The sequence below is a fragment of the Schistocerca nitens genome, chromosome 1 (genome assembly GCF_023898315.1).
Source record: "Schistocerca nitens isolate TAMUIC-IGC-003100 chromosome 1, iqSchNite1.1, whole genome shotgun sequence".
NCBI lineage: Eukaryota > Metazoa > Arthropoda > Insecta > Orthoptera > Acrididae > Schistocerca > Schistocerca nitens.
Genome location: NC_064614.1, coordinates 270,550,661 through 270,573,878, shown reverse-complemented (window position 1 = coordinate 270,573,878; position 23,218 = coordinate 270,550,661). Strand labels below are relative to the sequence as shown.

Here is a 23,218-nt window from a genome sequence, read left to right as displayed (position 1 = left end):
TGTGTGTTTCTCTTTTGCTGATGGAAGTTGTGGCCGAAAGCTCTACGTGTCTTTTAATTGTGTCTATCTGTAGCTTAACGTGTCTTTTTTATGGTAAGTAGCAAAATGTCTTTTCCTACATCGGTGATATTCCTGCCTGGAGTTTCCATTGTTCAGTTACATTATGCTACAATATTGTGATGTAAGTGACAGTTGTTTGAAAACTAAGGTCATCTTTGCAACAAACACTAGTTTATAGCAGTAATAACTACAGTACCTCTATCCAAACTTTCTCTTTTTAACATAAAAATTTTGTGAAATTTTATAAATTTATTTTTTTGTGATATTTCATATTGTAACAAGTTAGATAATTCTGTGCACTTGTAATTTCATCCGTCCCTGGTAGCTGAGTGGTCAGTGCGACGGATTGCCAATCCTCAGGGCCTGGGTTCTATTCCTGGCTGGGTCAGAGATTTTCTCCGCTCAGGGACTGGGTGTTGTCGCCAAAGTGGCATCAAGTCGAAAGATTCGAAGGGAGGCCCTAGTCACACGAAATTTACATTTTACTTGTAATTTCTACAACTAATACAACCTCATGTGACATTTGCATGTTCATCAGCTCTATATATCAGTTGTAACTTTGGAAATAGGCACACAAATCCCAAAAAAACAAGTCTCATCTCCCTTCTCGTTCAAAAATTGTTGTACTTTCTTCATAGATACCCTGTAGGTCTTCCCTGGGATCACATGGACAATATGTAAGCAGTAATCCATTTCACACCATATATTCTGAAGCATATGTAGGGTGACTGACATGGATGCATTAGAAATATGCATTTTGGGTTCTGGAATTGTTTTTTGCAAAGGAGGCACCTAAACAAGGAATTTTACATAACCCCATAAAATGAAATTCACCAGTAACAGGTCTAGAGATCTAGGTGGCCAGGAGAAGAACACAGCATCATCATGTCCAGTACTTACAGTCCAACATTCTGAAAGAGGTAGATTTAAAAATAAACGAACCTCCAGTTTACTGCTTTTGTACAACGATAAAAATTTTTAACTTTCTTTGATATTCTCTATGATGCTTATCGATGTATTTCTTTGCATTAAATAGTAATAGCTGTTTATAATTGCTATATTTATTTTGGATTGCCTTGTATTTCATTTCAAGGACTGCTTTTACAAAGAAACATCAAGAAAAGAACACCAGTCATCAACATTTCCTTCAATTTAATGCTGTAGTTTGACATGTTGATTTAGAACTTCTGCCGTTTACTGATGTTGGTTTATGTCAATTTTCACAGGCTATGCTTTGTGGATAAACCATTGTTTTTCTATATTAGCATAAATTACAATACTGAGTGCACCCAAAATAAAGTATGAACAGTATCAAATGTAAATAAGAAAGAACACTTCCTCATTGCATGACATTGACTGCCCTCCCTCCCAACCCCTCTTCCCTATTTCACATTTCTTTACTTTCTCTTTTTGTTACACACCTACATATATTTTTCTGTTCCTCTTCAAAGTTTGTCCCCTGTTAAGATTTCATTGTTCATTGTCTATGTTGTTGTCCTGCTCTTTGTGCCTTGAGTACATGGAAACACTTTCATCTTTCTTGCTCACTCCAAAAGTTAACATCGCTCCAAAAGTTAACATTTTTGCCATGTTAATTTGTGCTTGTAAAGTGACATTTTGTGCATCATCATACAGAAACACAGGCAGAAAAAGCTGACTTGGGTTATCGGGTACCTATGAAGTGACTCAAGCAGGTGTCATTTTGACAAAAGACTGAAATTTTCCATAGCAAAATTTTTGCCTGTGAAATGATACAAACCGAAATTACATATATAAATAACACCAGTTGTCTCTACTGTTAATAATAAAACTAATAACTATAGTTATAATAGGTTGCTTTTATGTCATGGGATCTAAATGGGCTATAAGAGCATATCATATTCCAACTAGGAAGTGCAGTTAATACTAAGAAGCAGAGTAGTAAGAATCACATTGTGTGAAACTAATATCTTGTGAATGTATATTCATCAACACAGATAAAACTTGCCTATTCATATAATCATTGTTTTCTCACATCAAAATTTTAATACATGAAATGCACCTCATGCAGTTAAACACAGGAGTGCCATCTAACCTGTTTACCATGTCTGAATGCAGACCATATAGATCGTTCTACTTTATTTTCAGTCAGAAGATTGGGGTTCTGAACATTCATCAGGAATATTTGGCCGCTTCTTAAGAAGAGATTCAGGATTACTGGAGAAATCTAGGGTGAGTAGAATTTTCTCCCTGTTTTACATATAACATAAATTAAATTCTGTGTTGAAGCGCGCCCACACACACACACACACACACACACACACACACACACACACACACACATATATATATATATATATATATATATATATATATACAAAATTCTAGCTTTCGCAACAAACGGTTGCTTCGTCAGGAAAGAGGGAAGGAGAGGGAAAGATGAAAGGAAGTGGGTTTTAAGGGAGAGGGTAAGGAGTCATTCCAATCCCGGGAGCGGAAAGACTTACCTTGGGGGAAAAAAGGTAAGTCTTTCCGCTCCCGGGATTGGAATGACTCCTTACCCTCTCCCTTAAAACCCACTTCCTTTCATCTTTCCCTCTCCTTCCCTCTTTCCTGACGAAGCAACCGTTTGTTGCGAAAGCTAGAATTTTGTGTGTATGTTTGTGTTTGTTTGTGTGTCTATCGACCTGCCAGCGCTTTTGTTTGGTAAGTCTCATCACTTTCTTTCTTTTTAGATATATTTTTTCCACGTGGAATGTTTCCCTCTGTTATATATATATATATATATAGCGCTGGCAGGTCGATAGACACACAAACACACAAATCAAAATTCAAGCCCTCGCAACAAACTGCCGCCCCACCAGGAAAGAGGGGAAGGAGAGGGAAAGACGAAAGGATGCGGGTTCCAAGCGAGAGGGCAAGGAGCCATCCCAATCCCGGGAGCGGGACGGGTGTGCGCTCGCACACACGCGCATGTCCATCCGCACATGTGCGGGCGCAGGCAGACATATTTAAAGACAAACCCTTTGTCGCGCGCATGTCCGTCCACGCGTGTGCGGGCGCGGGCGGGCGTATTTGGGGACAAAGAAACTCTTTGTCTTTAGATGTGTCTGCTTGTGTCTGTATATGTGTGGATGGATATGTGTGTGTGTGCGCGAGTGTATACCCATCATTTTTTCCCCCTAAGGTAAGTCTTTCCGCTCCCGGGATTGGAATGACTCCTTACCCTCTCCCTTAAAACCCACATCCTTTTGTCTTTCCCTCTCCTTCCCTCTTTCCTGATGAAGCAACCGTTTGTTGCGAAAGCTTGAATTTTGTGTGTGTGTTTGTGTTTGTTTGTGGGTCTATCGACCTGCCAGCGCTTTCGTTCGGTAAGTCACATCATCTTTGTTTTTACATATATTTTTCCCACGTGGAATGTTTCCCTCTCCCTCTCTCTCATATATATATATATATATATATATATATATCAAACGAGAGCCATGAGTGGCGAAGAATACAGTCATCTTGGAAATGTTTTGTATTCAAAGAAAAAGAACAAGGAAAGAATCAGAGGATGATGCTGAAACAGCAGTAGACTCTTTTTCGTCCACTGTTGTTATACCTCCTTCCTGAACTGTTCAGACTTTCCATTTTTGTATGAAGTGTTGTGCTACTTAGAAAGTTGTGTATATTTTTTATTCTTTCTGTTCTCTTGAGCATCTTCTACTTCTCCTGGATCAACATTGTTTTCAATTTTGATGAAAAGCAATATTTGTGGCAAAACTTATGAATCTCATGCATATAAACAGCTCCTACACTTTGTAGACTGCATGATCATGAGTCTCCACATTGATGTGATGCTAGGTAACAGCTGTGGTTCTAGAGATACAAGTTGCTGTGCTTTTACAACATTTTTCTGCATCTATATCAGTGTTTGTGTAGACCATGTGAGAAATAATAATAATGATGATGATGCGACATCAGGTAGTTCATGTTAAAGAAAAAAGTTTGAGGAGGAAGGAGATCATGTGAGTGCTGGTAAATAGGATCGTTCTGGATTATAGGGGGATTGTACAATGGCCTGAAACACTAGAATTAAATTTCATCCCGTAGTCCAAGAGCTCCTCAAACTCTTCTTCTTTTTCATCTGCGTCTTCTTCTCCCTTTTAGTTTTCTTATTATTATGCTTTACTTGGTTAGGTGGTAATTCTATTTCCTATGCTCAGAGAAAATAATCAATCTTGCGAACAGTTTTGTAGTTGTTGGTGTTGGAGAAAATACGCTTATAGCCACTTTTCTCACAAGGTGTCACAAGAATGCATAAAATGTTCTCAGGTTTCCAGCCGCGTCAAGCGGACGGGCACAACTGGGAACACGAAAACATTTAATTCAGTATGCTAGTGATTGAGTAGGCTCTTGCTCTCTTGCTGCTTTTCTCAGTATTACATTGTTGTTGTTGTTGTGGTCTTCAGTCCTGAGACTGGTTTGATGCAGCTCTCCATGCTACTCTATCCTGTGCAAGCTTCTTCATCTCCCAGTACCTACTGCAACCTACATCCTTCTGAATCTGCTTAGTGTATTCATCTCTTGGTCTCCCTCTACGATTTTTACCCTCTATGCTGCCCTCCAATGCTAAATTTGTGATCTCTTGATGCCTCAAAACATGTCCTACCAACCGATCCCTTCTTCTAGTCAAGTTGTGCCACAAACTTCTCTTCTCCCCAAACCTATTCAATACCTCCTCATTAGTTACGTGATCTACCCAGCTTATCTTCAGCATTCTTCTGTAGCACCACATTTCGAAAGCTTCTATTCTCTTCTTGTCCCAACTGGTTATCGTCCATGTTTCACTTCCATACATGGCTACACTCCATACAAATACTTTCAGAAATGACTTCCTGACACTTAAATCTATACTCGATGTTAACAAATTTCTCTTCTTCAGAAACGATTTCCTTGCCATTGCCAGTCTACATTTTATATCCTCTCTACTTCGACCATCATCAGTTATTTTACTCCCTAAATAGCAAAACTCCTTTACTACTTTAAGTGTCTCATTTCCTAATCTAATCCCCTCAGCATCACCCGATTTAATTTGACTACGTTCCATTATCCTCGTTTTGCTTTTGTTGATGTTCATCTTATATCCTCCTTTCAAGACACTGTCCATTCCGTTCAACTGCTCTTCCAAGTCCTTTGCTGTCTCTGACAGAATTACAATGTCATCGGCGAACCTCAAAGTTTTTATTTCTTCTCCCTGGATTTTAATACCTACTCCGAATTTTTCTTTTGTTTCCTTTACTGCTTGCTCAATATACAGATTGGATAACATCGGGGAGAGGCTACAACCCTGTCTTACTCCCTTCCCAACCACTGCTTCCCTTTCATGTCCCTCAACTCTTATAACTGCCATCTGGTTTCTGTACAAATTGTAAATAGCATTTCGCTCCCTGTATTTTACCCCTGCCACCTTCAGAATTTGAAAGAGAGTATTCCAGTTAACGTTGTCAAAAGCTTTCTCTAAGTCTACAAATGCTAGAAACGTAGGTTTGCCTTTCCTTCATCTTTCTTCTAAGATAAGTCGTAAGGTTAGTATTGCCTCACGTGTTCCAACATTTCTACGGAATTCAAACTGATCTTCCCCGAGGTCCGCTTCTACCAGTTTTTCCATTCGTCTGTAAAGAATTCGTGTTAGTATTTTGCAGCTGTGACTTATTAAACTGATAGTTCGGTAATTTTCACATCTGTCATCACCTGCTTTCTTTGGGATTGGAATTATTATATTCTTCTTGAAGTCTGTGGGTATTTCGCCTGTCTCATACATCTTGCTCACCAGATGGTAGAGTTTTGTCATGACTGGCTCTCCCAAGGCCATCAGTAGTTCTAATGGAATGTTGTCTACTCCCGGGGCCTTGTTTCGACTCAGGTCTTTCAGTGCTCTGTCAAACTCTTCACGCAGTATCTTATCTCCCATTTCATCTTCATCTACATCCTCTTCCATTTCCATAATATTGTCCTCAAGTACATCGCCCTTGTATAGACCCTCTGTATACTCCTTCCACCTTTCTGCTGTCCCTTCTTTGCTTAGAACTGGGTTGCCATCTGAGCTCTTGATATTCATACAAGTGGTTCTCTTCTCTCCAAAGGTCTCTTTAATTTTCCTGTAGGCAGTATCTATCTTACCCCTAGTGAGACAAGCCTCTACATCCTTACATTTGTCCTCTAGCCATCCCTGCTTAGCCGTTTTGCACTTCCTGTCGATCTCATTTTTGAGACGTTTGTATTCCTTTTTGCCTGCTTCATTTACTGCATTTTTATATTTTCTTCTTTCATCAATTAAATTCAATATTTCTTCTGTTACCCAAGGATTTCTGCTAGCCCTCGTCTTTTTACCTACTTGATCCTCTGCTGCCTTCACTATTCCATCCCTCAGAGCTACCCATTCTTCTTCTACTGTATTTCTTTCCCCCATTCCTGTCAATTGTCCCCTTATGCTCTCCCTGAAACTCTCTACAACCTCTGGTTCTTTCAGTTTATCCAGGTCCCATCTCCTTAAATTCCCACCTTTTTGCAGTTTCTTCAGTTTCAATCTGCAGGTCATAACCAATAGATTGTGGTCAGAATCCACATCTGCCCCTGGAAATGTCTTACAGTTTAAAACCTGGTTCCTAAATCTCTGTCTTACCATTATATAATCTATCTGATACCTTTTAGTATCTCCAGGATTCTTCCAGGTATACAACCTTCTTTTATGATTCTTGAACCAAGTGTTAGCTATGATTAAGTTATGCTCTGTGCAAAATTCTACAAGGCGGCTTCCTCTTTCATTTCTTCCCCCCAATCCATATTCACCTACTATGTTTCCTTCTCTCCCTTTTCCTACTGACGAATTCCAGTCGCCCATGACTATTAAATTTTCGTCTCCCTTCACTACCTGAATAATTTCTTTTATCTCGTCATACATTTCATCAATTTCTTCATCATCTGCAGAGCTAGTTGGCATATAAACTTGTACTACTGTAGTAGGCATGGGCTTTGTGTCTATCTTGGCCACAATAATGCGTTCACTATGCTGTTTGTAGTAGCTAACCCGCACTCCTATTTTTTTATTCATTATTAAACCTACTCCTGCATTACCCCTATTTGATTTTGTATTTATAACCCTGTAATCACCTGACCAAAAGTCTTGTTCCTCCTGGCACCGAACTTCACTAATTCCCACTATATCTAACTTTAACCTATCCATTTCCCTTTTTAAATTTTCTAACCTACCTGTCCGATTAAGGGATCTGACATTCCACGCTCCGATCCATAGAACGCCAGTTTTCTTTCTCCTGATAACGACGTCCTCTTGAGTAGTCCCCGCCCGGAGATCCGAATGGTGGACTATTTTACCTCCGGAATATTTTACCCAAGAGGACACCATCATCATTTAATCATACAGTAAAGCTGCATGTCCTCGGGAAAAATTACGGCTGTAGTTTCCCCTTGCTTTCAGCCGTTCGCAGTACCAGCACAGCAAGGCCGTTTTGGTTAATGTTACAAGGCCAGATCAGTCAATCATCCAGACTGTTGCCCCTGCAACTACTGAAAAGGCTGCTGCCCCTCTTCAGGAACCACATGTTTGTCTGGCCTCTCAACAGATACCCCTCCGTTGTGGTTGCACCTACGGTACGACCATCTGTATCGCTGAGGCACGCAAGCCTCCCCACAAACGGCAAGGTCCATGGTTCATGGGGGGAGTATTACATTACCTTTTGCATTTGTTCACAAATCAACATTACATTACCTTTTGCATTTGTTCACAAATCAACAATTTATCATAATAAGATATTTCAATCAGAAAGATTTATTCCAGAATAATTCATTTGCATTTATTAATTATTGCTTTGTAGTGAGTCTGCAGTGCTCTAATTACTGGTATTAAAAGAACTGATATTACCTGCAATCAGTAAAATAAATATTATTTTCTCTGTCTGTGTAGGATGCACGTGGGAAAAGCAAGAAGAGTGGCATGAACAAGCAGGAAGAGCCTGACAGTAAATCATCAGTTGTCACTCGTGCGCCTCTTATTGCAAAGTGGAAAGTTGGTGTCAAGTTGCAGGGCCGATCTGAAAGTGATGGTAATAGATGTTTTTGTTTCTGCTACATTATTTTTATCTCTTTGAAACATACCCCTCTCTGTTTACTTTATAGAAAAATACACAAGGAAAAATTTTATGGTCATGGCTTAAGGGAGGAGGAGTTATTCTGTATGTGTAGTTGTTCCAGTCCAAGTTTATTTAAGGTAGTGAGAGTTATGCTCCTTTTCAGCTAGTTCATTGGAGGGGTTGGAGAAATAGGGGCATCTGTAGATAGGGCATGGTAGATTTGTGTATGGATTAGGTTTGGGAGACTCAGATTTTCAGTGTACCAGGCGGGGGATTGCTTGTCACTGCAGATGCACTATCCACAGCTGGCCAGACAGTATAGGACAAACTTTTCAGCGTGAGGGGAAGAGCAGCTGTTATACTGTAGTTGTTGTTGATGTTTGATGGACTTGGTAAGGAAATGGGTTTTATGAAGCCACTAGAGGTGTGGAGGTCAACATCCAAGAAAGAGAGACACCAATTTGAAGAAGGCCAGGTGAAACACAGAGAAGGTGTTGAGACTGTGGAGGAATGAGAATAGTGTGCCTTGGCCATAAGCCCAGAACAGGAAAATAGCGTCAGTCACTGTGCTGGACAGGGGTCATACAGTCTATGGGTAGGCAGATTTCCTCTAACAGTTTGGAACGTGAGGGTGTCATATGTACGCCCATCAGCATGCTGCAGGTGTTTGTATGTCTTCTCCTCAAATCAGTAATTGGGATAAAGGTATAGTTGGTTGGGTATGTAGGAAATGAGATGGTGGTTTGGAGTCAGCAGGAAATTAGTGACAAGTGAGGATCTAGGTGGTATGGGGAGGGGACCATTGAGAGATGAAGAAGGAAATGGTTTATGTCTTTGATATAGGAAGCTTGATCAATAATATTTGTAGGATTTTAGTTTAAGCCTTGCAAATTAAATTACAAATAAAACACACTAAATTCAGTCCCCCACATCTCCACCCCCCAATCTCCAAACCACTGAAGTATAGTTGAATTTTGTGGTATTTGTACAAAGTAAGTAGCTGGTAACTGTTTTCTGGGATTTTTTGATCAGTTTTCTGAATGTTACATCCTTCAGTGGTTACATGTTGTTATATTCAGCTTAATTCCAATCTCTTGAGAACTATAAATATTTATTTTCTATTACTGAATTTTGTTCATAGTCATATGTCATCATGTACTGCATCACAGTCACAACTCAGTAGCAAAATGACTGTTCTGCCATGTTAACATTAAAACTAGACTACACAAGTTGTTCCGTCCATATAAGCTTTACATCTAGTCACAAGGTATCATTCTTTAACATTTAATTGTTATTGCATTGATTGACTGTAATGTAGGTTCTTGGTATGATACTTTGTGTATTATGAGTGAAAACACACATGATACAGGTGTAATATTTTACAATATGTATTATTTTCTTTTACAAACCAGTTCTCGGATATTAAGCCTTCAACAAGCACAAATATATTTCATCAGGTGCAAAGATATTTGCTTTTGTGTCTGATGATGGCATAACAGCCAAAAACCGGTTTCCAAAAGAAAGTAATAAATACTGTAAAATATTGCACCACTGTTGTGTGTGTTTTCATTCATAATTTAAGTATTGTATTACAAACTTGCTTGTTATCCTGATTTATTGTGACAGTGCATTTACAATATGATAAATTTATTTCAGAGTTGTATGAAGGTTTGAAGAGAGCACAGAGAAGTCGGCTAGAAGATCAAAGAGGAACAGAAATAAACTTCGAGCTTCCTGACTTTCTGAAAGTAATAACAATTTTTTCAGTTTTTTTATTTGCCACATACATTTATATGAATTTACTTACTTTTATTGTTGTGTAGAGTAAGATGTCACAGTAACAGAACAGTCAGCAACTTGATAAAAATTCTCAATAGGTTTCTCTGTTTACAGATTGTTATTTTCTGTAATTACTCAACTTAGTGCAGTTAGCTACATCTCAAACATGGCTGGTTTCTGATGAAAAAAAGTAATATTTTAAAAGTAATCTCATGGATGACAGATATTAATATCATGCATTTGTACATATTGATTTGCCAGGTAGAAACCAACAGTTTTAGGTGGGATCAGGCAAATGGTATGAAGAACCATGCATTGAAAATTTCTCACAAGACTTGACAGCAGTCAACTTATCAAGAGGTGAGACATTAAGCAGCATAAGTGGTGAACCTCAGCTCCATCTTCCACTAATAAAACACGCACAAGTTGTGCACATTTGTAATTCTTTGTTTATGTACCGGAAAGTAATACATTGTGTCAATGTAGTATTGAATAGTTATGATGTGGGACAAATGCTTGCATGTATTGCCAGTTGTTAGGGCAGAATACTGTGGAATAGTAAGCAGTTGAAAACTAGATATTTGCACTAATAATGAACTGATTCAGTATTGTAGTTGTGTTTAGAAACCCTGTGCTGTTTGATTTGAAACAGTAAATACAAGCTGCACTGTGCATTGTGACTGCACATTTTTAGTTCTTATTTTCACAGTACTACAGTGTGGTTGGGAATGGATTCCATATTACAAATTGCCTACACGTTCTGTAAGTTTTAATCAGATTTCTTATGATAAAGGATTTTGTTCCTTACAGTGGTACATATTTTATGCGCTAATGCTAAAATCGTCCGTAATCACTGTCATTGCCCATTAGTCATTATAATTGCTGCAATTTTGGTGACAGAATCTAGCAGGTACTCCAACAGTGTGATAAAAAAGTAATGGGAATTTTACTTTTTCTTAAAGAATCTTTATTTATTAATCAATATCAACTTTGTCCCCTTCAAAGCAATTCCCCTCAGATACAATATACTGCTGCCAGCACTTTTTCCAATCAATCTTCGAAGCACTTCTGGAACTCATCTTTCATTATGGTATTCAAGCTCCTTCAGCAATTCTGTTTTTATCTCATCAGTTGTGGCAAAATGACGCCCATTCATGGTTCTCTTTGGCCTCAGAATAAAATGATGTCACAGGGGGCCATGTCTGGTGAATATGCTGGTTGAGGCAACATACATAATGTTCCTGACTTAAAAATATGACGGGAGTTTACAAGCAGTATAAACTTTTCGAAAGAGGGTCAAGAAGACGTTGAAGATGACAACCATCCTGGATGCCCTGTACATAAATTACTGATGAAAATCAAAATATCCACGGGTGTACTGCCGGTCTACAGTGTCCAACGGGCACAATATTTCGGCGATCATACATGTCGCCATCATCAGGTGAACTGACGGACTGAGCTCCTGTGAACATGCTGGCATGGAGATCCGTACACTATGGCTGCTCAGGAGGAACTGGGTTCGGTCGCGGCGGTGGCCGATTTAAATACCCTCCGCCCGCGGCGCGCTCACTCCGCCGTCCGCGCCCCGCGCCACGGTCGCGCGGTGGAACAGATTGCGACGGCATTGAGATGACGTCAGTGTGATGGCTCTGTCCGCCGTGGTCGTCACAACTATACATTTGCTCGATTTACTCTTGATTAAGTTAAGTATAGTTGTGACGACCACGGCGGACAGAGCCATCACACTGACGTCATCTCAGACGCCGTCGCAATCTGTTCCACCGCGCGACTGTGGCGCGGGGCGCGGACGGCAGAGTGAGCGCGCCGCGGGCGGAGGGTATTTAAATCGGCCGCCGCCGCGACTGAACCCAGTTCCCCCTGAGCAGCCATAGTGTACGGATCTCCGTGCCGGCACGTTCACAGGAGCTCAGTCCATCAGTTCACCTGATGATGGCGACATGTATGATCGCCGAAATATTGTGCCCGTTTGGACACTGTAGACCGGCAGTACACCCGTGGATATTTTGATTATCAAATACGCCGGGAGAAACTCAAGAATTACTGATGAAAATATTCACGAACAAGCATTGAGGTGTGAGCAGGAGCATTATCATGATGCAATTTCCACAAGTGCTTTTGCCACAATTCTGGACATTTTCTTCGAGGTAGTATCCCTTATTGCTTCTATGACCATTAGAAAGGAACTCACGATGTACTACCCCATTGTAACTGAAGAAAACAGTGAGGACTTTCACACATGATCTAACTTGCTGAATTTTTTTTCATCTTGGCTTTTCTGACAGTTTTCATTGGAACTGTTGGGCCTTTGTTTCAATATCATACCCATATACCCATGCTTCATAATCTTTTATAACCTTCTTTAGAAATTCTGGATCATTGTGACTTCATTCAGCAATTCCTGAGCACTGTCATTTTTGGTCAAAATTCAAAGATTTCAGAACAAACTTTGCTGCTACACATTTCTTGCCAAAAAAATCTGAAAAAATTGCTGACATCATCATCAACCTCTCTGATGGTGAATCAGCCAATTTCTGGAACCATTTTCTTAAGTTCTTTCACATCGTCATCAGTAATTAATGTACAGGGCATCCAGAATGGTTGTTGTCTTCAACATCTTCTTGACCCTCTTTCGAAAAGTTTATACTGCTTGTAAACTCCTGTCATACTCGTAAGTCAAATGCAGTGCCACTCTTTATGCCATTTTTCAAGCAACATTTAGAGCAAATTCTTTGATCCATCTTTTTCTACAGTAAAAATTTGCCAACACTCGAAAAAACACACAACTTTTCGACTTTCAACTATACAGTAAATATCGAAAACAGCTGATAATGCAGATATACATGTGTACCAAGAAGATATAAAAATAATTTTGAAAATTGGATGTATAAAGCCTGTGAAATTAAAAAACTAATGTTACTTTTTGATCACACTTTGTACACTTCCAAAGATTTTACAAAACTATTCCTCTAATTCACCTGGGTTTGTTGCTATACACCCCAGAGGAAGTCACTGGGAAATGGATTTTATATTGATGTGGCCCATACGATCAAACCAACATACTGAAAGGAGCTACTGAACCAAGCTTAACATACACTAGGAAGTGTGACAGGGGGAACATCTTGCGTGTAGATTAGCTCAGAGAGTTGTTACACATTCCATTCACTCTGTGCTTATTAAGTGTGGGTGAAATATCACCTCACACTGTAACATTTATTGGAGGATCGTTCCATATAACAGTACTATTAATTTTACAAGCCTACAAATAGCAAGCTCTACTTCTGATTTCAAAAAAATCAACTAATTTTTGTATGGATCAATGAGATCTTTGTGGATGAAAGTGCAACTTTTATTTCAAAGAGGTTTGGATTTTGGATAGAGTTAAACCACTTTCAGGGTGTTTTTGTGTTTCTCATTCCAGAAAACACATTCTGCTTGTGTATTTTTCTTCATGAATTTTATAGTGTGAACACATCTCTTAATTTCTATGACAGAATTTGTATCCATTAATTTGGATACGAATCATTTGTAGATTTTGCAGTCTTTGGGGCATGAGATTCTCACTCACACATCTACATCTATGCTCTGCAAGCCACCATGATGTGTATGGCATAGGGTACATCCCACTGTACCTGGGGATAATAAAGGATTTCTTCCCATTCTATTCACACATGGAGCATGAGAAGAATGATTGATTGAATGCCTCCGTGCGTGCAGTAATTTTTCTAATCTTATCCTCAACAATCCCTATGTGAGTGATATGGTGGGGACTGTAGTATATTCCTAGAATCATCACTTAGAGCCAGTTCTTGAAACTTTATTAACAGACTTTCTTGGGATAATTTACACAAGAATCTTCCAGTTCAGTTCCTTCAATATTTCTGTAACACACTCCCATTGGGCAAACAAACTTGTGACAATTTGTACTGCTCTTCTCTATATATGTTCAGTATCACTCATTAATCCTATTCGGTACATGTTCCACAGACTTGAGCAATATTCTAGAGACAGTCACACAAGTGATTTATAAGCCATCTCCTTTGTAGACTGATAGCACTTCCTCAGTATTCTACCAATAAACTCAAATCTACCATGTGCTTTATCCACGACCTAGCTTGTGTAATCACAATCTAATTCATATCTCTACAAAATGTGACACACAGGTATTTGAATTAGTTGGCTGATTCCAGCTGTGATTCTTTGACTTTATGGTCATAGAATACTATGATTCTTCATTTTGGGAAGAGAACAATTTTACATTTCTGAACATTTAAGGCAAGTAGCCAATCTTTGCACATCTTTGAAATCTTATCAAGATTTAACTGAATATTTATGCAGCTTCTTCCATATGGTACTTCATTATAGATAACTGCGTCATCTGCAAAAAGTGTGAGGTTATTAATAATATTGTCTGCAATATCAACAGTGAACCAGGCTTTATCACAAATATATGCTGTAAATTAAATGTGTTATTACATTCCACCACTGTAAGGAAAATGATTAATTATTAGAGTTACTAGCAGTTTCCAGTACATAGGTAATTGACCACCATGTATACATTAGCCCTTTGTTCTGCAGTGTTCTTTGAAAATACACTCTTTTAAATTAAAAAAAAAAAATTGAAGGTAATGAATCCACACTATATAGTTATCCATTGCCAATCTTAAAAGCTTGAGACAGTTCCTACTTTCATTTCACTTAATGTTTGATGTCTTGTAGTAGCATTGGTCTATCTCTTATGCTGTATTTTTGTTTTATGTGTATTTTGAAAAATCTGTAGCTTGGCCCATAAACATTGTTAATTATAGAAACATACTGAAAGTTGTAGTAAGACTGGATCAATATCCTGTAGCATTGAGAGTAGTTTGATTTGTTTTTCTCTTCTTTTGAAGTTGCTGACTCTTCTAATGACAGATCTGGATCTCGTGTGTGACTTCATTATTTACTCCTAGTCATATTAAATGGTTCCTGTGGAACTCTCTATTTTATGTAATATATTTTGTTATATCAATCTCTTGAAATTTTCTGTGAGTAACATAAGAAAGGTTTGTGAGTTTTAGTTATCACTCAGCTTCCTGTACATTGTTTGAATCTTTTATTGAAATAAAACAACCTATAATCTGCTGTGATGAACATAATCAAATATTTTTTTAGTCTAGTCCATGATACACTGTATGAATTATGGCAGATACAAAATTCCTAATAAACTGGTTATAGTGTGATATTTTTCCACACATCTAAAAGAAACACTGCATTTCATCAATGTACTGGGAAAAAGAGTAAGTTACAAACATGAACAGAGGGAGTCTACATAGAGTTTAGTGCACTGTCAGCATCAAAGTCATTAGAGATGGTGCCAGCTCAGTTGGATCAGGAAGGGTGAAGAAATTCCATGTCAAAAAAAAAATATCTCATGCTGTTCACCAAAAATGATTTAGGAATAGTGTGGTGAACCTTTACGTCAGGCTGGCTGGATAGGGATTTGAACCCTGTTCCTCCAAAGTACAAATATAGTGCTCTAATCACTTTTCTGCCTCACGTGGATGAATACTTGACAGTAGATAAAAAAGTAATAGTAATAATATCGCCAACTAACTTAGCTGAATGTACAGGATTTGATCCAGATGTTTTTTATTCAATTCCTACAGTGAGAAACAGTGGGCCTAGAGGCCTTAGAAAGGCAGTAATATGGGTAACACTCCCTTGGATTCTAGGTAACATACTGCTACGAGAACCATAAGCGCAACAGATTGTAAAAAAGAAAATATTTAAATATGCGAATATCAAAGTTTCTCATGATATGTAAACCAAGACTGTTTTTATAGTACTGTTCTGGTGAGAAAAAGCAGGGTTACAAGAGCTTGAAATTATGAGTTTAGTACTTAAGATTATAGTGTGTTTAAAATGCATTAAATTATGGCTCAACAATGCAGCATTTACACAGTATGCTGAATGGGAGAATAATCATGAAAACAATTCAAAGTTGTAAACTGACAAACATAAACAAGTTTCATTTTTAAGATTGCCATATACTATTCAGAATACTCTGGATTGTTGTTTTAGACACTTCCTGATAGTGTGTGCTAATTTTTATCATAAATGCTACAGCAAAATTGCAGTATGTAAGAGAGAATACTCCTCTGTGGAACTGAAACCGTCATATAAGTAAAGATAACCACGTGCTGTGAAGAGCAACTGTTGACTAGGACATAGGTACATAAGCAAGGTGCAGAGAAATGGAGCACATATTTCTAACATGCATTCTTTTTCAAAGCATAGCATACAATCACACATTCAGTTCACGAGTACTGCAGTTTGGTTAGGCAATGAGAGAATGCAACTTTAGAAGTTGAGCTGCAGTATTCTACTTCTTGTTTATGTGCCTATCAATACTGCCAGATGCATCCACAACACTGTATATGACAGAGTAAAATCATTCAAAAACTGCCAACCTTAGCCCAGGTGCCAATAATAACTCCTCATTTGTGGCCTAAATTGCCCCTTTAACTATGACATTCACCCAACATCAAATTTAAGTTGTTCATATAACTATACAATTTGCACTAGACAGGGAGATTAGCCGTATGAGGTTGTAACCATACCTTCATTCATACTTTTGATCCAGGAAGTTGTAGATACTATGAGAAAAAGGTGGTTTACTTAGAAAGCTACAGTAGTGACTAAATGCAGGTTTATTTTGTTAATGAGAACCTGTGCAGGTGTTTATAATGTTTTAACAGAACTATACTTTCAGGTATTTTGCTAGTCAAAACACACAGTGTAGATTACATTTTTAACTTCCATGTGTTCTTTGATATTACAGAAATGTGACATACATGGATACATGGATACATGGTAATCATTCCTGCCTGCCCATTATAATTTCAGGCTGTCTGGAATGTGTAGTGTCTAATATTTGACATCAGAAAAACAAAACAACTAATGTTACAAAAATAGAGTAAATGTGTCCACCTAAACCTTCAACTGTTCTTCACTGTAGTTCACTTCTCTCTCTCTCTCTCTCTCTCTCTCTCTCTCTCTCCTGTGTGTGTGTGTGTGTGTGTGTGTGTGTGTGTGTGTGTGTGTGTGTGTGTGTGTGTAAAAGGGGGGGGGGGGCAGATATAGATGCTTCATCCCTTTTCTCTAGATTTTAAGTGTTATGTTGTTATGCCAATTGCATTCATAAGGAATTAGCCCATCACCAAAGTACATCATTTTGTCATACTTATTGAGATGTGACAACAGTCATAAATAATGAAGATAAATTCGAGACTGAGTAATTCCTTTCCAATAGATGTGTCTCTGAGATGTGTGTAATGTACTTATTACATTGTACAAAAACATTTAATTTTATTTGGGAATATAGCAACAGTATTTATTTCGTAACCTATAAAAAACTGAAAACGAAGTCTCTGGCACCCATGGCACTTCAGTGTCAGTTCAAGAAGCTTAATGTTCTTCTTTTATACACTCTTCAACAAAAACACATGTATAGGCAATAGAACATAAAATTAATTACATTAGCTGGTCTCTTTCATGGCCCAAATCTACACATACATCACTAAAGTACTATCCATTTTCTGTAATACACTTATCAACAGCCAAATACAAATGACTGCTACTAGTAAAACATTTGCCATAATAAATAACTTACAAGGGAACCAAGCCTGCTCATCACATTTTATCTGAATTTATAGTATTTGCAGGACTTGGCCAGAAACGAAAGTGACAGAAGTGGGAGTTCCAGATGGCCAAGCATTTAGAAAAAATAGCGTTTCTGGTGCAGGCCAGGCGAAGCTTGAGTCGTTATGTTAGCATAGTTTCCAGGAGCAGAAAGACTTCAGAACAGTAATCTATGGGTCGCGATGTCATGTCCGTATGTGGAAACTTTCACACTTATTTTTTATTTTCAATTTTTACATTAGTTACTCAGCAGATAAACCAAAATAAAAATTTGATATATTGATTAAGGTGTGAAAAGCTGTGAAAAGTAAAGGCAAAAGAAAATTTTGGGGTTGCAAATAATTTCCAAGGTCCATGGGGACTTTATAATTAGCTGTCCAAGAAGGAATAGTAATTAAAGTGTACAGGACTTTGTATTCCATTTGTTTCATTTTGACCTTCGAGCAGCCCTCGGCAATTGCAGCGAAACTGTAGGTTCTCCTGTTTTTTCAATGAACATCAGCCCAGCATGTGTAAATTATCAACTGTAATATAAGAATTTAATTTTATATATTAAATTCTCATGTATGCCTTTGCTTTTCATTAATATTTTCATTAAGAACATAAGTGCACTACATTGAGCATTATTTAGGTTTATTTGCAGTATAAATAATGTAAAAACTGAAAATTAAAAAAGTTCCCACATAGGAACTCAAACCCACACACTTCGTATTACCATTCAGAAGTCTCTCCATTGTGCCAACCACTGCCTGGAAACTACACTAACATAACTGGCTCATGCCTAGCCTGACCTTGCCAAAAATGCTATTTTTTTAAATGCTTGGCTTTCTGCAGCTCCCACTTCTGTCACCTTCATTTATGGCAAAGATCTGCATATATCATAAATTTGGACGAAATCAGTGATGCCAAGTAGGTGCAGTCACCTTGTTAGATGTAAGTATATTCAATTTTTTTATCCTTCATTTGTTTATTTTTAAGGTATTGTGAATCATATTGTGTAAACTTATGTTTATCCTTTTACAGGATAAGGAAAATGCCCCACAGACTGGGAAGAAACTTCGAAAATTTAGGCGGAGTGAGGACCCAAGCCAAACAAAATTTTATGATTCTACAGAAGTGCCGACAGCACAGGCAGATGGGAGTAGCCATGAAAGTTTGCTGCTTGAACAAAACACTAAAAACCCCCTGAACATTGATAAAGAGTCAAGCACAGGCTTGGTTCCACACTTCTTAGACAGCAGTTTTAGTGCTGACAGTGTTGTTCCCAGCCCTAGGCAGGCAGAAGAATACTTTTTAGGTCGATCTGCTGGAATTATGGAGTTCAGTGGGTGCAAATTGACAAGAAGTGAGAAAATTGGTGTCAGTGGAACTGATAAGAACAGTGAGGCAGTAAACAGAAACTCTTCACCGGATAACACACTGGTGGAAGCAGATCTTGGAGATGTGACTCTTACATGTGATTCAACAGATGAGAACAGTAATACTGCAACTGTAACAACACGTTCACGGCAATTAAGTGATCCACCACCTTTGCCTCCAAAACCTAAGCATTTACCTTCAAAAGCTTCTTTATGGGGAGTAAGCAATATCCCTCCATTTCGAGCATCAACAGATGCTCCAAATCCATGTGCAAGGCTTGTTCGTCCTAATGATGTAAAAAGAGATGCTAAAATATGTCGAAGTCGAAGGGCAGTATATCTTGATCAACCAAGCAGCAGCTTTGTGTGATATTTGTAAATATGTATTCATAGTATATAAAATATGAAATGTATGGTGCAGAAGAAAGTTCTGTTTCATTTAATTTTAAAATGAATGTTTATACCTTCAAGTACAAACTTCAACCAAACTTTACACAACTGGGCAACATTTTTGTAATTGTATTGCAAATGGCTATTGTCATCAATTAATCCTTTCCTCTTCCCTCTATACTGGAAACCTTATAATATTACATTCACATTTCAGGGATTACAGCATTTAATAACCTTAAAAATCAAGTCACAAATGACTGAAAGTGCACATTGAAAAGAGGTGGATTATACTGTAGTGTCGAAATTAACACTACTACCTTGTAAATGTTGTTCCCCCTGATTTGCTACAGTTGTGTAAGTTACATTTTACAGAAGAAAGAACACTGTAATGTTTAATTCTGTCCAATATGCTCTGTTACTGTGCATACTTCAGTTTACATCAGTATTGCAACCTGAAGAGTGGAAAGGAAACATTTCTGTGCAATACAGATGTTAAAACCAAGGAAAATATTAATAAATAATTTTATAATGCGGCTTCAGAATTCAATTGATATTAAAGTTTAAATATAATGTAAAATTGCCATTTATATAGTTTTTTGTGTTTTGAAATGTACAGTTTGTCAAATGTTTGAGTTTTTGTTCTGTATAGCAGCAGTAGTTACTGCTTTTTAGTAAAGTAGAGCCTTTAACTAATTCCATTACTGTTGTTAAATTTTCTGTTGTACCAGAGTTTATTCTTAATTTTCTATATCTTGTTATTCATGTGAGGTGTATAATGGACACACATTAACTTCTCAGACAATCATTCTGTTATATCTTTTCATGTGATAACTGAAGCTTCCTGTACATTTTTTATTACTATTATTTACATTCCGGTGGTTCAGTATTCAAGAAATCTATGTAAGTGACAGTATTTTATGATAGTTATTTTGGGTAATGTGGTAACTAAATAATTCTAACTGTTGTTGCTGAATTTTTTGCTGTTTGTAGGTTATTGACAGCTTTCTGTTCAGATACAGTATTGAAAGTGAGTGTTATTAGGTGTGTGTGTGTGTGTGTGTGTGTGTGTGTGTGTGTTTGGAAATGTGTTATATGTTATACTGAAATTTCAACATTATGTACAGATTGTAAATTTTCATCTTGCATAATTATGCAAAGAACATTTCTCATTTTTATGTATTTTTAAAACAATCATCAACCATTTTCTTCATACTCAGAGAAAAATTATGTCTCTTTCTTTTCTGCTCACACAAAAGAACTGAAATATAAATGATTCACAAAATTTACTGCGAACAAGATGGAGTAGAAAATGGCAAACCTTTTAAGCCAATTGTTATTCCATAATTTAAATTGTCAAGTTGTTTGGTATAATACTGCTACAGTTGTGTAAGTTACATTTTACAGAAGAAAGAACACTGTAATGTTTAAATTGTTGCTCACAGCTTGGGAGATTTTGAATATTTCCAGATAGCCAGTACTTTTAGTTGTGTTCCATCCTGTTGTCTTTGACTCATCCTAAGAGTAGATGGATGATACACACCTGAAATATCTGTCCTCCAAGTACTGGAATACATGGCAGTATTCCAGAAATCTCATTGAATACTCAAGACACAAGGGAAACTTAAATAATCATATGGCCAGCTCTGTGCTGCTACAGTGGAGTACTGTAAAATAATAATGACAAAATTTGATAATATTATTGCATCACATACTGCGCACAAAATAAAAATGATTATCAGAAGAATGAAGAAGAAAATCTAGTTTCTATTTACTTCAGTGCATTAAATTATCCTACATCTTTGTATTGAAATGAGATGATTTATTTTGTCAAATACCCAATTATATTACACCAAAGAGATATCATTAACATACATTTATTAAAAAATCCAATGTCAATGGGCTATTATAATAGGCAAGCAAAGTGCATGTCTTGTGATGAGGACAGCACTGTGCAGAGTTTAGCTTCAGGTACTCAGAGTTGCCGTAAGTTCTGGAAATCAAGGTATTTCAAACATGTCGGGGAAATTGTTTGTTTACTGAGATTTCATCATCATTGCTGGCTGGGTGCTGAATCCCAACTCCCTCATTCTTACTGTTTCTCCCCCTCCTACTACTCCCCTCAAGTAGCAGTTAGTACTGTCACCACTTCTTGCCACTAGCCTAACAGCTGCCGATGAGGGGCAGGGAGGTGTGAGGAGTGGTTTGTTTGCTTCTGATTCTCAAAAGATTGTTGACACAGCAGTCGGAGACAGCGGTCACTTGTGCACAAGTTGTCTGAGTGTTTGTATGAATGTGTGTGTGCGCCCTTGTTTTTCGACAAAGGCGATAGCCAAAAATTTAGTTGTGAGAGTTTCGTCGTCTTTTCTACATGCCTGTCTGCAGCTCAGCAATCATCTCTACAGTGGATTGCTACCTGTCCTCATTAGTATCGATTCTCAGAGTATTTGCACAAGTTACCTGTTGCCTGAATTGATCACTGCAGTCTCATTTCATTAACATGGTGTCTTTGACACGTTAATAGCTGGCCACATGAGTGGACTTCCACCATGGGCCAAAGCCACAGGCCATTTCTGCCAGTATCTCTAACGGATTGGGCATGCTGATCTGAAGCCCATTGTTTCCCATTAATGTGCAAGCCCTACCTGTCAGATCTAGTCTCACTGATCTACCCACAGGCCGGGTCTGTTTGTGTATGGCATAATGCAGCTGATTTTTGTGGTTGATCCATGGACATAGGACTGTGGTGCTCTTTGGCAGGCCAGAGGTCATGGCAGTTGCTGGCAGTTTGTACACTATGTACTAATATATTTCTCAAAAGAAAAATTCCACAATACCTGTAAAATAAAAGATATAACACAGTGGGTAATAACCAACAATAACGAACATAGTAGAACCAACATTTTATTGGCAGTTACCTATACTGTTGGTTTACACAACTCTTCCTCGCCTTATACACTTCTTTCAAGATGCCTACATTTTTCTTAGGTTATTTCTGAAATAAAAAAAGTATTTTAAATCTGTCTTGTGGCTCCAAGGAAATGTGTATTTTTGTCATCAAGTGTTTTTTCGTTTTATTGAAATAAAATAACTGCAGTGATCTTAATGAAACACACATACCATTTGGCTTGCTTTTTCCATCTAAAAACTGTCCATTACAAAATATGTTGATGTCAGTATTAAGAGTTTTGCTTACAAAGTAGAGAAATACAGAAGCCTTACTTTTTTTTATGTCTTTACTTACCCTTGAGGTCTCAAAATTTGTCAGGGAAAAAATGCTAAAACTTGTCTGGAAATCAGGGAATTTCACTTGGGGGAAACTTGTGGCAACCTTGTCAGTGCAAACATTCATTAGAACATTTCACAATCATGATGACAGAATACAATGTATAATAGACAAAGTTGAGTCCACTGGAAACAATGGAAAAAATTATAATTTATTGAGAATAATGACAAATAAAATGCTTCATTCTTAAACTTTTGTCAGCTATGTCTGTTGAACGAACACCTACAATGAACTTAGGCAGAAAGTGTTTCACTAACTGGCAAATGTTCCTGAGTCTTTACTGCTTTCACATGCCACTTTTCTTGCTATATCTTCAAAGTCAGTTTCAATCAATGCAGATCTCTTCTGGTACCGGCAAGTTTTTTTCTACACATAAATGACAACTGCTTTATGATGGCTTATGATACCATGGCCTTTAACGTTGAGAGTTACACGAGACAGATACCTTTCCACATATGCTTTCTTCACCATACTCCATACTGATTCCATTGGATTTAGGCGAGTATTATGGAGGCAATAGTAGGCTAAGGATAACT

General features: G+C 37.7%; 1 protein-coding gene across 7 annotated transcripts in view; it reads left to right on the top strand.

Moving 5' to 3' along the window:
* LOC126248013 (regulator of G-protein signaling loco) overlaps positions 1–21,143 on the top strand; it is a 243,485-nt gene extending 222,342 nt beyond the window's left edge. For 6 of the 7 annotated variants that reach the window (XM_049948599.1, XM_049948635.1, XM_049948616.1 and 3 more), the window contains exons 10-13: positions 2,188–2,271; positions 8,006–8,144; positions 9,828–9,919; positions 18,675–21,143. In XM_049948599.1, coding sequence (XP_049804556.1) covers positions 2,188–2,271; positions 8,006–8,144; positions 9,828–9,919; positions 18,675–19,379 — 1,020 coding nt within the window. In that variant the 3' untranslated portion in view covers positions 19,380–21,143. Of the gene's footprint in view, positions 1–2,187; positions 2,272–8,005; positions 8,145–9,827; positions 9,920–10,211; positions 10,311–18,674 lie in introns of all 7 variants that reach the window. The other variant, XM_049948608.1, reaches the window with a different exon arrangement.
* The last annotated feature ends 2,075 nt before the right edge of the window (positions 21,144–23,218 follow it).